Source organism: Aythya marila, assembly GCF_965140915.1.
Source record: "Aythya marila genome assembly, chromosome: 15".
NCBI classification, from domain to species: Eukaryota; Metazoa; Chordata; class Aves; order Anseriformes; family Anatidae; genus Aythya; species Aythya marila.
Window position 1 is genome coordinate 4838224 of NC_139056.1, and position 17322 is coordinate 4855545.

The window sequence follows — 17322 nt, forward strand, 5'->3', positions numbered from 1 at the left end:
GCCGGGAGAGAAATCACCTCTGTGGCCTCTCTGTCTCACTCCCTGCCCCACCTGCTCGTTGTTCTCCTTCCGCGGGAAGGGTGGCAGCCCCTTGCACACCTCCCAGTGAGTCTCGTGCTTTCAGCTCCTGCTTGATTGTGATGGACGTGCCAAATGCCACTGGTGGCTGCCAGGCTGGTCCTGCCTCTGTGCTTTCCCGAGGCACAGCCAAGAGACGTGGTTGTTTAAGTGTTTAAGTTGGTTGGAAGGTGGGACACGATGCCTGATTAAAGCCAAGAAAGTCCAAATTATGTAAAAATGGCGGGGGGAGACATGCAGGTACTGCTGTCCTTGTGAAAGGAGGTGTTTTTGGTTCTGGACAGGGCAGCACAGTGAAGACCGGGCTTTGTTTCTAGTAAGGAATGCAACTGGATGTGGCTTGGGTGAATCGTGTATTTGTCTTCTCTCTAATCTCTGTTGAATTCAAGCTGTGGCTGGACTATCTTGGGCCAGCGCGCTCAGGGGACATCTCCTCCTCCCTCTTCCCCTGAGACTGCTTTTGGAGTCTGTGCCCTGGGTTTTCGCTGGCTGTGAGGCTCCTCTTCTCGCTGCAGCTCTCTTCTTCAGTGGCCAGCTCTTCATCTGCTTATCTGTCAGCTTAGCATGATCTGAAGATACAATCCCCGATGTCCTTCTGGGTCTGACCTTGTGTTTGTGCTGTGCTTGGGCACCTCCGGCCCTCTGAACCCAGCTGATAGCAGGCGGCTGAGATCTGCCTTTCTCAGTGCCCAGGAAGGGCTAAGTCTAGTTTAACACTGCTGACACCAGTCATCTGTGCGGGTCGTGAACCCTACCAGGAACTAACTTGGAGCTAACTCCGTGCTTTGTCCCCAGCGCTGCTGGAGCGGTTGGGCCAGAGCTCTCCGCTTTGAAAGGTTGGAAGCTCTCCGTGACTTACAGCATCTGGTTTTCCCAGGGTAGTTTCTTGTTCCTGTGCCATTGCAGTGTGTCATCTTGCAGATGAGAGATGACTTGCAAATTTTTTTCCCTTCCCTGTTTCCCCGTAACCTTTCCGGCCTGCGCTAACCATGGCTCTCGGTGCAGACTTGTCCTGAGAGCTGTGCAAGCTGTTTTGTTTTCCTATTGTTTCTTTTGGGGAGGTTGGCTTTGCTGGGCTTGCGTGTTTCCACATCGTGCTTTTGAGTGTTTTAAGTGCAGGTGGAGTTCTGAGCCGCGCAGCTGTGAGTGTTGGTGCATACAGAGGATCGCTCTCTGCGTCCCCGTTACTTCTGGCTGGGTTTTTTCTTTGTCCTTGCTACTTCTGCAGTGTTGCCCCTTCAGGAGGGAGCGATGTCAGAAACAGTCGAACCAAGGTGAAACTGATAAAGCAAATGCATTGGAGAGCCAGTGCCTGGCGCTTACTCATGGCTCTTACTCATGTTTATCTCGAGCTGTGAATGTGCAATAACAACAGTTCTGTTCTGCACAGGCTGGCACAGCCTCAGACAGGAAGATCTGCTGTTTACCAATCAACACTCTGCTCTGAGTGAGAAGGGGGGAAAAATTGTTTTCTTGCTGCTGGGTAACCCAGAGACTGGTTAAACCTATCTGGAGGAAAAGAAAAAGAGGAAACGAAGAGCACATGTGTTGCTCAAGATGCGTTTTCCTGGCAAGAGGCCTGTGTGTGTGTTCTTCCTGCAAAGCATCCCTGCTTCTGCGACTTCCTGGTAAATCTATAGCACGCTGCTGGCAGGCAAGTAAAAGCTTCCTGGTTTTTATAATGCAGCTAGCCTCAGCAGGCGGGCTGTCGAGGTGATTTTTCAGCCTGACATGTTTTGTAGCCGGGGCAGTCTGTGGGCCGAGGGGGATGACAGAGCTGTGCTGCAAGGATTAGAAATGCACAGAGGAAAGGATCTGGGAATTAGCTCCGCTGGTAAGGCTCCCCAAGACTGGATGCTGTGGCTTGTCTTGGTTCATTTCTTCCTCTTGTCTTGCTCTCTGTGGTGTTCCTGAGATGTTGCTAATGAGACAAACCGTGCTGGCCTGTGTGCTTTTGTTAACCCCGCTCAGAAACCAGCCACAATTAGCCAGTAAGCTGGAAGGTACAAGTGGTCCTCTTGAACTTCATTGAAGTCACGTTAATTGACTTATTAGAGCACCAGGTTTTCAGAGATGTGTGTTTGTTGTTTTGTTTTTTTAATCTGTGTGTATTCAGACCATGCTTCAGCAGTGCCTTTGTTGCCATTTTCATGCTGATTCAGATAAGGACCTTCCTGTTCTTGGGTTGAAAACAGAGATGGGTTTTGGAGTTAACCCTTATTTTGAAGAAACTTTCCTGACCCTCTTCTTCTCCCCAGAGTTTGTAATTAAGACGTCGATTTCCACTTCCAAATCTCCGAAAGTGCCTGTGATAGATTTCCAGAAGCTCACTGGGTGATCTGTCACTGCTTACAGTGTGCTGTGCGAGGGAGAAGAAGAAACTTTTTCCAGCCTTTGACGCTAATTGCTTTGTGGCTAAGCTGGCTCTGCAATAAATCTACTTTTCCTATCAATCTTTTGCTTCAGGCGTTGGACACCTCTTCCTCTGCCTGCATACTTATGAAGAGTCAGTGCTGGGCACTGAGTGCAGCTCAGCCCAACCCAGCTGATGTGTATGAATTTCTTCTGTGTTAAAGTTGAGCCAGAACCAGTTTCAAGGCAGCTGAACGAAGGTAAAGATCCTGAAGCTTGCCTTTGCATGTCAATGTCTGTGGCCAGAACGATGTGCTGCTGTTCTGGGCTTTGCTAAAGTGTGGCATGAAGTACGAGGCCCTGCTCTGCCCTGCTCTAGGACTCTGGGTAAAATTATCTTGTTACCTCGTTAATAGCCCATCTGGAAATCTATTTCCAGGCAGCTAATTGCATCTAATGATATCTCTGCAAGTAGCACACCGATCTTGTTTCTCGCTGTGATTTGGAAAACAGCTCATTCACAGCTCCCAGGCCCTCAGATTTCATCTCGGGCCAGAAACCCGCCCGGCCTCTCTTCTCCCCCAGCACGAAGGTTTGGCTGGGTCTGTTTCACCTTCCTCTCCACCTCCCCGCCTTCCCTGCCCATTTGTGGTGCTCGTGTGGTGCCCGGCATCCTCGTGCCATGCGAGGGGGATGCTTCTTGTCCCTGGGAGGTCTGGCAGCGCCCCGAGTCACAGGGGGAAGCTGTGTGGCAGAGCTTGGAGGCTGGAACAGCCTCCCACGTCCCAGTCGAGCTCACCAGCCACTGGGCCATCCTTCCTGTTACACCTCAGTCTGTCCCTGCTACCTTCCACCTCTCCCTGCCAGCGACTTTGCAAGGAACTGGAACTTGCTGACACCTCAATTTCCTGCCGAGACTGCAGCACTCGGGCCGGCTTGCCAGGTGAGGGCAGGAAGAAAGAGCAGCAGAACTTTGTTTCTTGTCACCAAGGGGCCAGCTTTGTGCGAGACGCTTCCCTGCTCAGCATGGGGCCTTCTGGGTTGCTCAGCTGCTTTGCCACGTGGGTCCTGCTGGCAGTCACGGGAGCTCGTGCTGTGTTTGAGCTCCGGAGCTCTTGTTGGGTTGGGGCTTCGCCTCTTGGATTGCCGTCTGGCTTGCTCCTGCCTGATGGGGATGTCTTGTTGCTTGTCAGCTCTTCTCCTGCCTTGTGGAAAGAAAAAAAACAAAGAGCTTGTTCTCCTGTTCTCCCTTCCTCCCCTGGTGTCTCTTATCAAGGTCCTCTCAGCACAGCGAATGCAAATCGTGCTCTGCAGGTCGTGTGCCTGCCTTTGCAAATCCTCGGGGTTTGCCAGCCCGCCCTGCCTGGCTGTGCATCACCCGCTGCGTGCACAAAGCCCTGAGCTGCTTCCGCGTGCTCGGCTGCTGGGACAGAGCGGTGGGGCAGTGCCGAGGCCTTCCCTTGCTATCTGTGCCTCGCCTCCTCCGTGACCTCAGCCGGGGAGATCTCTTCCTCTGCACGGTGTTTAAACTGGCGTGGGGCCGAGGGCCCGCCCTGTCCTTGTGGCGTACAAAGAGGTCTCCTGCAGCCTCCTGCCCCTGCAGCTGCATCTCCCCCTGAACTCTTTTTGTTTTTAGAGAAATGCAAATCGCGTCCTGCAGTGCCCAGAGAGGAGGCTGCTCCCGCCGGGGCTGTGTGTGGGGAAGTTCAAAGCCTTCAGGAACCCTGAAGGAACCCTGCTGAGGGTGATACCAGGTCCGGCCCCTCCGAGGCAGCCCGCAGGCAAGGATGCTTACCCAGCTGCAGGAAGAGAAGGGCTGGTTCTTGCAGACTCGATCTTAGCCACAGAGCAGGAGGCTTTCATCTTCCTCTGGGCACAGCTTCGAGGATGCTTTTCCCCCAGGTACACGTAGATGAGAATTAGGCACAATGGATTTCCAGCCTCTGATGGGCTGGCTGCTGGCCCGGCCCTGTGGACAGGGGGTGTCAGATGTGCGAGGTGGCTGTGTTTTCATCCCCAGCTCCTACCAGAGCAAGGCAGCAGCTCAGAGGTGACTTTATAGGGTGGAGTTGTTAACAGAGGGGCAAAGTCTTGGCCCTGGGTCTGGGAGGCCAAGAACCGTGATGTTGGAAAGCTCAGGCAGGAGCTGAGGGGCTGGTTTGTGCTTCATGAACAAATAAATCACAAAAGGAGAGTGTGTGAGGGTATCCCATCACAAAGAGGGGGCTTCTTCGTGTGGGACTAGCTGAGGTGAGTCCCACCCCTGGCTTTCTTCCTGGGCTGGGGCAGCCCCAGGCCCCTACCTGCTCGTCCTGCTGCGTGCCAAAGGGAAGAGCTTGGGTTTGGGCCCCAAAGGCTCAGTCCTGCTGGCTGGGCTTACCTGGCAGCCAGGAGACTGCTCTGCTCGCCCAGGAACGGGAGGATGCTCCCCAGGAAGGCTGTGCTGCCCTGGCCTCGCTGTAGCACCCGCTGCTCGTGGTGGCAGTGGTGTGGCAGCGTGACCAGGGGTCTGCCTCGCAGCCCCCAAATCAGGGCAGGGGCGCGGGAGCGGCTCGGAGGCGGAAGGACCAAATCTATTTTTGTTTTGGAAGCAATATTTTGGGAGCAGTTCAGCAGTGTCAGTCGAAACCTGATAATTATTGCAGCTGCAAGGGGCAAAAAAACGCAAAATCCGAACTCAGCATCTTGCTAAGGTGCTTAACTGCTAATTTCCATGAGTGAGATCCACCCTTCCCAAGGCACTCCAATCTGTTTGCTTTGTTGTTTCCTGCTCTAATTAGATAGGTGGAAGCAGTGCTTTATTTATTAGGAGGAAAATCCTGTTCCTTCGTGCCAAGGCAGAGGAGCTCTTGGCAGCTCGCTCCCCTCCTGGGCTGAAGATTCCCGTGTTCAGCACGGGCTGTGCGCCTGCAGGGCACCTCCTGGGGCATCTCCCTGCCTGGTGGGAGACAGTCCTTAAAAATAAGGCTCAGTGCTTCCAGAGAGGCTTTTTTAATTGTCCCCTTCCCTTGCAAGGGTGCAGTTTTCGTTCTCACCTTCGCATCTCGCCAGCTCTTCATTTGCTTGTGGTTGGCCAAAGGCGTTTTCTGGCTCGGCGTGGCAAGCAGGTTCATGCTTTGCATCGAGCTGCGGCGATGCCGCTCCTGTTTTCCCACGGCCTTGCCTTCTCTCCCCCTGCCCGTGCTCCCCTCTGAACGCTGCCCACCGGCCGCTCTCACCTGCTGCGAGGGGTGACCCTGGGAGGAGGATTTACCGCTTTGCCCGGAGAAATCCGATTTCACGCCGCGCTCGCAGCCCGGCAGCCCACTTAGACCAGGCAGCCTTGGAGATCACGGCGACTTAGCTGGGTTATCCTGCACCTATTTATAGACGCCTGCCTCTGCCCAGCTCCACCCCGCGGGGGGCTTTACCGCCCCGCTTTAAAGCAGGCCCCCAGCCCCTCGGGCTCCCCGCCGCAGCCCTGGCGGAGGAGGAAGGGCCAGGCCCCGGCAGCGCGTTGGAAGGCAGCAGCGATGCAGGCAGCAGGCATGTCTCTCGCCTCTCGTGGTGAGCTAAAAGTGGCGTTTCCGCGTGTGGGAGGAGGAAGCAAAGGGCTCTGCTTTTCCAGCTTGGGAGTCAGCCGAGGAAGTGCTCTCGAAGCAGCCTGTGGAGCTGCTGCACTTGGCAGTTCAGCTCCGCACGGGGGGAAGAAGGCTGCGAGCTAGCTGAGCATCCTGCCTTCTGCTTAGCGCTGCCTGTGACGAGCTGCACGGGGCTGTGTTCCTACCCAACTTGCTTTTATTTCATACACAGGTATTTATTTTATCGTGGTAGAACCCAAGTCTGGAGGTGAGAGACAGTTTGGTCTCCTAGCAGGCCTCTCGGTTGCATCCCCCACGGCTTTGCTGCCGCGATGCAGCGCGGCTGGGGGAGCGCACACAGCCCTGGTGGGGGCAGCGAGGGCTGCTGCAGGGGGAACAGAGCCACCCTAGGTGGGGGGCAACAGGTATCATCGGCTCCGGTGTGACTGGAGACGCTTGGAAATGCACTGCCCCTCGTGTTCCGGCTTTCATCTAGCCAAAAAATTGGGGTGGCTGTAAACTAACTGCTCACACAGCAGGAGATGAGAGGGAAAGCGCCAGGGATCCGTTTTGGCTGGGCGTGCAGAAGTCAGTGAAACCCTGCTGCTGGGCAGGCAGCTGGGAGCACAGCGTGGAGATGTTGTCTCCAGTCTGGCTGAAGCACAGCAATTACACAGACCAATTACAGCAAGGTAATCAAGGTAGGAAAAACAGTTTTTGGGCACTTTTTTTTTTCCAGCTTCATTTTGTTAGTCCAGGCTTTGCAGGTTACAGAGAAGCCACCGTGACAAAGTAGTTAATGTTCCCCAGTTAATGGCCTAATGCAGGCACATTCCAGTATTAGGCTGGTAGCAGAACTGCACCTGCTCCTTGAGCTGCTGCATTTGCGAGCCTGTTATCTATCAAGGCCTTTCTTGATCCCTCAGAACAACCCTGGGATTGAAAAGCTGTATTTTAGGAGTCTTTGTTTCAGCCTTTTCGCTGCACAAAGTAGATTCTTCGCAAAGGTCTTTCTACAGCTCATTCATCTCTATAAACCCTGGTGCGTAATTGAATAAGCTCAGCTGTGCTAATTTTTTTCTTCCTCATTTCTTCTTTTTTTTTTTTTTTCCCTGTTAAATGTTCCCTTGATCTGTTCCTCCTGACACGCATCCAGATTGCCATGCCTTTTTCCTTTAAGGAGAGAGATATATATGTTCAAACTTCTTTGAATACGAGAGGACAAGAAATGTTTCTGGGGTTTAATTGTGAGGATGCTCAAAGAACAAATCCTAAAAAGTAGGAAAGAGGGCAAAAAGGCAGAACGTTCAAAGCCCCAAGCCTGCTTCTGCGGGTAGGGGGATGCTCAGGGTCTGCTAAAAATTGTCTTGAGCTGAGATAAAGTATTTCATTGCCCTGTGTGAAGACGTCACAGGAGCATACTCGTGCAGGTAGCCACTCAGACTGCTCTCAGTCTTACTGCGGTGTTCCTGGGGAACAGGAAGAGGAGATTTTCTTTCACACGCAAGAAAAATGAAATCTCACTGCAGACAAATCACGCTCCTGGTCGCTGAGGTAACTAACAACCCGGTGAGCCAGCTAGAGCCTGGAGCTTTCAGAAAACCCTTTTTGGGTGTGAGGTTCCCAAGAGCTGCTGGTGGGGGCTCTGCCTGAGGCTCGCTTGTCCCCTCCTCTGCTACTTCACTGTGCTGGCAGGGGCTGTGTGCTGGGCTCTGCTGTGCTTTCCTCCTGGCCCCCAAGCCCTCCTGGTGCTTCACTGGAGGGATCCTATCCTGCAGGCAGCAACAGGTGGCTTCAGTGACGTGGCCCCGCTCGCAGCATGCATTTATAGGCTTGTAAAGCTGGAGGGGTGTTGCTTGAACCGTACCTTATCTCTCTCTCTTCTCTTCCCTTTTTTTTCCTCCCTTCCTCTGTTTGTTTGTTGTGTTTTTTTTTTTTCCACCTCTTGATCAGAACCGACCTTCCTTTCTCCAGCGCGTTGGGATCTTTCCAGCAGCTCATGCCGCAGCGCCTCGCCTGTTCCACCCGAGCTGCCTGCGCCGCTGGCTTGGACCTAACCTAGGCTAAATCCCCGCGTGGCCTGGGGACGGGGCAGCCATGGGGAGCTCTGCCTCGTCGCTGGCCGCAGAGACCGAGTCGGACCATGGCTTCACTAGCCCACCCTACCCGGGGCACCCAGCCGTGGGCTGGTATAGGAGTAGTCCCAGTGGTCCTGTTTGGGAAAGTGCCCTTATAACGCGGCAGCATCAGCACTTACACCACCGGGTGCGAAGGTAAGGAGGAGGGGAAGGAGCCTGCTCACCTGCTTACCTCTCAGCTTCGGCCCAGGGTGCTGCATTCGGGGACAAATTGCCTTGGATCCTGCTGAGGGTCGGGTTCTTCCATCAGGGCTCAGCTCTAGCCCTGGTGGAACTTTGGGCTGAATTCTCCCCGATTTGGGTGACACCAGCCTGCGGCCTGGTACAGGGCTGCCGATGTCTCCTGCAGGACAGGCTGCAGGGCCCATCGCAGCCCCTCCTCACTCGCCTAAGCTGCGGAGGTGGCTGCCTGGGAATGGGATCTCAGTTCCTGGAACAAGCTGGCCGTGTGCTTGTGGCTTCTCTCCCCCCTCCCAACTAATGACGAGTGTCACGGGGGGAGGACTGTGACCCCAGGCTGGCTGGGGATGAGCAGCAAGAGCTTCTGAACTCAAAAGAGCAAGAGATGCTGTTTTAATGAAAAAGAAGTGAAACACTTTGAATACCAGATCCCAGGGAACAAAACACCAAAACAGAATGAAAAAGAAAGAGCTCGGGGTTTTGGACCCCCAGTTTCTATCCCTCGGTGAAATCAGCATCTCGGGACGTGTCCCCGAGTCGCTGCCTCTGCCCCTTCCCCGCCAGCCGCTTGGGAGTGAGGAGTTTTTCTTCACGCTGGAGGGCGGGTGTCCTGGTTCAGCCTCTGACAGGTTGCGAGGTATGTCGACAGCAGCTAAAAATCCTCTGCCTGGGGGCTTGGCTGTAGAAGCTGCCGCGTTTTGTGCTAACAGTGCTGGAGCCGTTGCCTAATGCCTGCTCTGTGTAGATTCCAGCCCGCTCGGCTGTTGGTACTTGCTTCAGCCCGTTTGGAGCCACTAGGTTTTTTAGGCATAGCTGCTTGCTTCTCAGCGTCCCCGAGCTGTTGTGGCTTTCCACGGCGAGCACTTGCTGTGACGGTCACGTCCTATCCGTGCTGCAGCCCTCGTTTTCCTGCCTCATCGCTGCTGCCAGTCCCCACGAGTCTGCTGCACGACTTGGGGAGACCCCAAGGCAAGTGGTGCTGCACTTTGCTCCTTTGTAGCCCTGTCTGGGGGTCCCTCGTTGAGCTGATAGCGGTGTGAAAGCAACCGGTTCTTGTCTTTGCTCTCAGCTGTGGGCCTGAGGCCCTGGCGATGCTCAAGAGGCCTTTACCAGGGCCGCTTTGTGGCCTTTACCGGGGCTGGCGGGCGGTCTGGGTGCTGTAGGTTTGTCCCCTCCAGCTTAGAGGGATCCTGCCCGCAGGATCCTTCCTTCCAGGCTGCTGCTTTTCCCCGAGGAGAGCTGGGGAAGGCGTTGAAATTTCTGCCGAGCGCCCCGCTCTGCCTGCGCGCAGCCAGCCTGCTTCGGGCTGCGGTGCTGGCAGCGGGTGCAGAAGAGGTGCTGAGCTCAGGCCAAAACGCCCGTGGCTCCCACGGCGAGCCCGCTGGGACAACAAGCAGCAGCTGGCTGGTTTCCAGAGAGGAACAGACAAATATATTGCCCTTTTTTTTAAATATATAAAAAAAGGTAACTAACTAGAACAAGCCCGAGGAGGTGGGGCTGCCTCTCAATGGCCTCGTCCCCAGAGTCCCGCAGCCAGGAAGGAAGCGGAGTGCTGGGGAGTCAATCGGAGGCTGGGCTGCAGGCCGGGGATAGACTCTGCTTTTCCTGCTGCTTTCCTGTCTGTGCCTGCGGCCACCTTCGGAGCCGATAATGCTTTGGCTGCCGCGGGCCAGCACGGAGCCAAGCCCGCTCGGCTCCGTCTCGCGCCTCGGGGACGGATGCAGCCTGTCCTCGGCAGGAAAACGGGGGCACACGGGGGCTCACGTACTTGGTGGGCAGCAGGGGGAAGCTTCCCCCACAGAGGGGTGGCAGGAGGGGGAGGAAGCCCAGCAGGGCCTGGGCTCCCCGTGTGCCCAGCCCCTCGTGCAGCGGCGAGGTGCGGTGCCACGTGGCTGGTGTCGGGAGGGGATCACGGCACCGAGCTGACGTCCAGGGGAGGTTTAAGAGAATATTTCTGCTCACCGCACCTCCATCCCCCATCGCTCATGAACTGGGGCACGGGACATTGTCCTGGTTGAGTTCCTGGTGGCTGATCTGATGTCGCCACGCGAGGTTGGGGCCCTTCACTGCTAGAGGTGCCCGTGGGCCTTTGGGGGGTCTCTGCTGGTGCTGTGAGCGTGCCAGCACCCGGCCGGTGGGGCTCACAGAGCCCTTCAGGTGCATCGTGGCAGGGCTCTGAGCACCGAGAATTGCTTGGGTTTGATCCCCTCAAGAGAGGCTTTTCGAGGAAAGCATCACAAGATCTGTGTGGCTGAATCTGGGCGCCTCTGCCCACCGCTTGATGTGGCCGAAGCTCCCCGCGTGCCTCCCTTTTGCAGGGAGCTGGCGTTCCCCGCAGCATTCCGCAAAGCCTGTGTGTTTTCCTACAAAAGCCTCTTCAGAATGAAATGCCTCTGGGCCTCAACGACCGTGGAGGGAGGGACCGATTTATTTATTTATTTATTTGAAACGCTGTGGAGAAATAAATCTCCCTGCTGTTTGAGGGCAGCTGTTCGAGGAGACCCGCTTCTGTGGCTGGCAGTGGGTGGGGGGGCGCTTGCTGCACCCCTCCCAGCACGAGCCAGCCGGGGCCTTGGCATTTGGGAACCACACGGCTTAAATGTGTGGGACAGGAGGAGGAGGAGGAGGTCGGTGCGGCCGGGTGGCTTCACACGATCCTGTCGCAGGGGCTTTGAGCCCGTCTGAGGCTGGGGGTCGGGGCAGGCAGCTCCCTGCTTTTTATCAGCAGCCTGCTCGGCTTTGGGTGTGCTCAGAGTTGATTTTGCACCCTGCAGGAGTGAAAGCTGCCTGCGGTTTGCTCAGGAAGAGCTTTTCCTCATCCCAAGATAGCAGCGTTTCGACCCATTAGAGGTTTCAGCTCTTATTTCCTCTCCGCCGCCCGCCCTCCCAGCCCTTCTCTTGTTCTCCGAGCCTTAGGAGCAGCTCAAAACCTCAGGCAAGGTCACGCATGGAGGAGCTCGGTTGGGGATTTTAGGGATATTCTCCGAGCTGGTGGAATCGCTGCCACACAGCTAACCAAATCCCTCCCCACCTGCACAAGGACACTGCAGGGCCCGGCAGGGACCCGCCAGCTCCTTCCAAGCTCCTGGACAAGGACCAGAGGCGTGTGTGGTTGGGGGAGAGCTGAGGATAACCAAAATCTGCCCTGACTGTACCCACAAAGGGGCGAGGAGAGAAAAAGAGCCCTCTCTTCGGAGCTGTGAGGGGGCTGCCATCTGCTGCGGTGCCCAGGACGTGGCTGGGGATGGCGCTGAGCAGAGCTCGTGCCCACGGGCAGCACAGTGCTCCCCAGGGAGCCGTGGTGCTGTGTTCTGCTGGGATTTGGTGGGGTTACGATGCCTCAGGGGTCCTGGGTACCTGCTTGGTGGGAGCGCTGCCCCCGTGGCTGTTTCCTTGCTGGTTCTCCCCAGGTACCCTGCAGCAGGAGCGGGGTTTGGCCAGCAGGGCATGTGGTGCCGTGGGGCTGGCAGCACCCTGGGCTGCTCCCGGTGCTCCCCATCCACTGTCCCCGCTGGCTATTCCAGCTGCCCGCTCCCTCTCAGAGCCCCAAAATTGTTTAAATTGGGGCTATTTAGAGCTGTGGAGCTGTAGAGAAGGCAGAGGATGGCGTAGAGGAGTCCCGGTCCTCTCAAAGGAGCTGACGGATGGGTGCGGTGACAGCAGGGAGCTCAGGAGCCTGCCTGAGCGGCTGCGAGGAAGGAACCAACGTAGGAAACTGTGCGTGTGTGTGCTCCAAGGGGGGGTACTGGCTGTTCAACTTGGGTTGCGTGAAAGACCCAGGGTGAGAGCCCCAGGCCCTTCCACTGATGTTGTGCAGCGTCTGCTGTGGAGGGAGATGGCCCTGCATTAACCCCACGTGTCTGTCATGGGCTCGGGAGAGGGGCTGGGGCCAGAGCAGCCTCCTGCTTCCCTCCCATGGGGGTGGGCAGAAGTGTCAGGTGCTGGGAGCTGCTTCAGGAAGGGAGAGGGGAGCACTCGTGGAGCTGCCGCCCCCCTCGCCTGCCTCCAGCCCTCGCTGCAAGCACCTGGCCCTGAGCTCGCTGGGCACCCAGAGGCCCCCGAGAGGCCCCCGAGAGGCCGTGCTGGTCCCATCGGGGCTGGAGGTCGGTGCTGGTGCGTGGAGGGGACGGGGCAGCGCGTGCTGGGCAAACCCTCTGCAGCCCTTTGTTCCCTCGCGCGGAGCCGTCCCGGCGCTGCAGGGCTGCCAGGGACAGAGGGGCGGTTGTTCGGGGCTGGGGCCGCATGACGAGCAGCACATCTGGCTGCTCCTGCCCAAGGATCGGCAGCCTGCCCTCGGAGCTGGGCTTTAGCAGATTCCCTCCATCCCAACAAACTGCCCCGGGCTTTTATTTGGCCTGGGATCCCTGTCGGAGCGCTCACCCCAACGTGCTTCATCTTTAGGAGGCAGCAAACAGCGCGAGGGGCTGAGTGACCGAGGCTGGAGGCCCCCAGGGTGCTGTGTGAGTCGGAGGGACTTCTGCTGGCTGGCCCTGGAGCAGGGCACGTGTCGGAGGGGCTGCCTCAGCTGAGGCCGAGCAACAGCTCCTGAGTGTAGGATGTGAGCAGAAAGAGAGGGCTGCAGGGCGGGGGTGCTGTGGCTGCCCCTAGCCCACCCGTTCTGAATTTCTTCGGTGGTGTCAGAGCACGGCGCGGAGCAGCTGGCTCGGGGCAGGGGGTGTTTCCCTGCCATCTGTCCCGTAACAGAGCTGTTAAAGCTTGCTGAGGAGGTTTTGCTTCTGATTCTGATGGGTGTGTGTCAGCGCCCAGTCCTGCAGAGCAGAATTAGGGCTTTGTGGGAGCGGCCGGGCACACTGACCTCCCCGGGGGTCCTCCTCGGAGCAGCCAGCGGGGGTGTCTGTAGGGGAAACCAGGGGCTCCTTGCACCTGAAGGACCTGAATCCAGCACCACTTCTGCCTTCTGGCCCTTTTGTAGGGGCAGGGGATGAGCCCTGTGCGGTGTGCCGCTGAGAAGTGCGGGCTGATGCTGCTTTCTTTGGTTCTCTTCCTTCTGACAAGACCCAGGGTGGCTTTTAGAAGCTCAGGTATCTCTCTCAAAAGTTGCTCGAGCCTTTTCCCTGCAGGCCTGGTGTGCAAAGCTGCATCTCCTGGAGCCGCAGGGTGTGATTTAGCTCATCTCTGACCGTGGTGTAGGAATGGCATCTGTGTCCAAGCAGCGCTGGAAGGAGAAGGTGGAAGGCAGGGGGTGGTGGTGGGGGGGGCGTCCCTCCCCCTGCCCTGGGAGCAGCCTGAGCTGCCCCAGGCCTCCTGTGCCGCTCGTATCCAGCCTGACTTTTCAGCTGCTGTGGAGACGGGTGGGATTCTGCCTCCTGGGCTTTGCCTGTGCTCCCCACCCCTCCCCGCAGTCAGTCCACGGCTCAGCACTGCGGGGACTGGGGCGCAGAGCTGGAAGTGGCAGCTGATTTACTCGGTGGAGCTGTGAGTGATGGGAGCAGACAGCTTCGGAGCCGCGCTGTGTCTCCTGATCCATTTCTCCCCCTTCCTTCCTTTCATTCTCTCTTTCTGTTCTGCCACTCCTCTTTGCGTTTTGTTTTCCCAGCACTGTAAGGTGCAGCATCAATCTCGACGGAGCGGCGCTGCAGGCTGCTGGCCACCCGTAAATCTCCTCCTCCATCTCCCCACGCAGCAGGGACCTGACGCGGGAGGTGAGGGCTGTGGAGGAATCCTGGCCGTGCCTGGCTCTTCCCAGCCGTGTCCCTCAGGCTGTCTGGGCTACGGCAGCAGGAAAATTCTTCTCCCAGCCTCGACTGGGTGCTGAGACCTGGTCTGTTGGAAGGCAGAGTGTGTGACAGCCTCCAACACAGGACAGGAGGGAGCTGCAGTCGCTGTTCTTCACATGTGTGGTGTCTGAGGTTGTTCCTTGTTCTTAAAAATTATTGAAGGTGGTCTTTGTCTTCATCCTGGCAAGCAGACCTGTTCCTCCCAGCCTACCCAGCGCACGCAGGGGCTGGTGCTTTCTGGTGCAGAACACACACGTTCTCCACAGACTGCGCTGCACTGAGGCCGGGTGTTAGGGGAGCAGAACAGAAGTACAGCCCGTGCCTTCATCTTAGCCTCTTCTTTGCAGTCTTTGAAGCTTCAAAGGTGTTTTCTTCGCTGTGTTCTTAAAACGCTGGACACGTGCTGGAAGCTGTGAGGATGGGCATGCTGGAGGTCAGCAAGGCTTCTGCCTCGGTACCCAGAGGAAACCGAGGTGCAAAGGGGAAAGGCAAGAGCAGAACTGTGCTGGAAAACCCTGAGATCCTGCGGGCCTGGGATAGCTGCGATATTTGCAGAGGGGAAGCACGGGGCCAGCAGTCCCTGCAGTGTGTAGGGACGGCGGGGCTCTGACTCCAGACAGGTGTCTTGTCCTTGCCCTGCTGTGCGCTCCGGGGAGGGCAGGCTCCTGGAGGCAGACTGCAGACCCACACTCAAAAAGAAATTGCTTAACTGGCTTAAAGACAGTTAGAGAAATGGAAACAGCAGAGAGAGCTTCTTCTTCATCCGGACTTGTTTTCCCTGCAGGGGTTGCTTTGGGAGTGGTTCCTCAAATACCCCTTGAGTGCAGGTGGCTGCGTACGGGGAATCGCGTCCTTGGGTCCCAAGAGTCCACCCTCCTGGCTGACGCTGTTCCAGCTCCTTGGAGGGAGCAGCTTAATGACTTCAGAGGCTTGCTCCTTTCTTTGCCTCCTCCCCTCCCTGTTGGGGACAGGGAAACCTTTACTGTGCAATGCAGCCTTGGGAATTGGCCCATCGTTGCCTTTCTTTCCAGCCCTGTGCCAGGCGTGGGCTTTGGGGTGCGCACAGGTCCCGGTAGCTCCCTGAGTCCTGGGCTCAGAGGCGTGCTTTGTTCTCTTAAGATTCTTCTTGTGTATATGCATAACCCCCTTAATAGCTGCGATAAACCATATGCCCCCGTTACTTCAATAAAATAAAACTGGAGAAACCTCCCAGGTTTTCCCACCTGTGGAAAATCGGCAGACGGGGGAGCTGTGTGCGGGGCAGCGGGAGCAGAGCCCACAAAGACGGCGTCAGCGGAAACAGAGCAGTGTCTGGAAGCCTCTCGTCTTCCTGCTGGCACTGCTCGATGTGACTCCAGCTGCTTTCTGTTCCGGGATGTGCGCTCCCCCGGGGGCTGGGGAGGACACGCGAGGGCTGCGCTGCCGGCGGTGGCTGCCCGGGGCATGGCAGTGGGCACGCTGCTCTCACAGCTCGCCAAACCCCGCGACTTCTGGGCCGGGAACAGTTCGGTGTCCTCGACCTGCTCGATTCCTGAGATCAGCGCTGTGTGCAGGCAGCTGGGCTGGCCTGCCCCAGAGGGCTGGAAATCATGAAGCTGGTGAGTAGGAAGGGGTTAGAGGATGGTGGATGGTCACTGCCAGGGCTTGAGAAATGCACGTTTGGGTTCTGGGCTCGGTGTAGACTTTGTGGTTGGGCACGACAAGCCCCTGTCAGTGCCTTGCTCTCTGGCTGGGTAACACACCCCACGGGAGGAGAACCCAGAAGCATCGCTGCGCTGCAGGCCCCAGGCTGCATGGATCCGTATGTAGAGGTGTGTGCGGGCAGGGGTCTCAGCTACTCCTGCTGCTGGTGGTGTTTCTGAGGCTGGAGGGGGAAAGTCATTCCCGGTTCTGTCTAGAACCTCCCCAGGCGCTTGGCGGAAAGGTAATCGGGCAGGCGGGCGCTGCAAGGCGAGAAGGGCCCAGCCCTAGCTGTGTGTTTGCTGGGGACCAAACAGAGACTGCAGTTGCTTCCAGCGGGCTTCTGTGCTGCTCCCCAGGAGCCACCTGGTGTCCCAGCCCCTTCTTCTCATCACAGAGCCCTTACAAACAAGGAACTTTTAGTTCCTGACCTCCCGGCCCGTGCACACTGCGCAGCCAGCTGGGCTGTCTCTGATAAGCTCTTGGTGCCCGGGTGAGCATCTCCCGGTGCCGTGTTGCGGGGCGCCCCTTAGCTCTGGCTCTCACCCCAGAGGCCCCCATGCCCAAGGTTTGATCCCTTCTGAGGCTGAAGGCTTGAGAAATGACCCCAAGGCTCCAGAAGTGACCCCAAGGCTCCAGCTGTGACCCCCCCAGGACAGAGGTGGGTGCTGAGCCATCCCGCTGTGCGTCCCAGCGCCGTGTCCAGCGCATGCTGTGCCTGCTGCCCCCGGCACCCCGGGTAGGCAGGCAGCTCTTTAGCAGCTTTCAGCTTCTTCCGAGTCGCTGAGATCTCCCCGGGTGAGTGCTGCCTGGAGCATTCGGCTGCCCGGACCCTCCCCTCGCCGCTCCAGCCCGTAAGCCTCTGTGTGGAACACCGGCTGTGACAGCAGGGGCCCACCCTGCTGCAGGCTCTCGCCGTTTGTCAGAAGAAATCGCTTCTCCAGCCTGGTGCGTGGAGGAGATGCCGGGCCGTTTGCCCCGAGCCCGAGCAGCACCTGAGGCAGCTTCTGCCTCCCCCCTCGTTCTTCCTCCCTCCGAGCCTGCGAGGAGCGCAGAGCCTGCCCGAAGGAGCCTGATGCAGCAACAAATTCGGTGCCGTGCTGCGTTCGTCTCTCTGCCCTGAAATAACCCGGGAAGAGGAAGAGCTGGAGGAGGTGGATCCAGGAGGGAGAAAGGCTGGAGCCAGCTGTGAGGTCGGTGGGATTTACTGCTCTTTAAAGCCTCTGCTGTCCCCGCAGGGCCGGGCAGCCCCGTTCACCACGCGAGCCCTCAGCCCCGCTGCACCCCAGCATGGTGGTGAAGGGCAGGAACGTGGCTGCAGTGCAGGAGGCTGCTCCGAGCCTCCCTGCATGATTTTCCAACATCTGGCAGTGAACGTAAGTGCCCCTGAAAGTTGTGTTTGGAGCCAGGGGCTTGATGGGAAGAGCAAATGGGCGCATGTGTGCGTGAGCTCCGATGCCCTGTTCGTTTGGGACAGCGCCCGAAGCTGCTGCTCGGTGTGCTGAGATCCTCCTCTGGGGTCACTCGTCTTCTGAGGGGTTGCAGATGCTGTTCCTGAGGTAGCAGAGAGGATTTCAGCCTTGGGCTCTGCCTTCT

The 17322-nt window shown here is 57.6% G+C and overlaps 1 protein-coding gene across 12 annotated transcripts in view; it reads left to right on the plus strand.

Annotated features, from left to right (window-relative positions):
* The window catches only part of CAPN15 (calpain 15), a 44498-nt gene that overhangs the window by 5870 nt on the left and 21306 nt on the right, over positions 1-17322 (plus strand). For 4 of the 12 annotated variants that reach the window (XM_082772436.1, XM_082772432.1, XM_082772439.1 and 1 more), the window contains exons 4-5: positions 2545-2690; positions 7944-8263. The exons of 3 other annotated variants lie outside the window; for them this stretch is intronic. In XM_082772436.1, the coding sequence (XP_082628562.1) occupies positions 8088-8263 (176 nt within the window). In that variant the 5' untranslated portion in view covers positions 2545-2690; positions 7944-8087. Of the gene's footprint in view, positions 1-2544; positions 2691-3356; positions 3374-7943; positions 8264-17322 lie in introns of those variants that run through there. 5 more of the 12 variants (XM_082772437.1, XM_082772441.1, XM_082772433.1 and 2 more) reach the window with 5 other exon arrangements.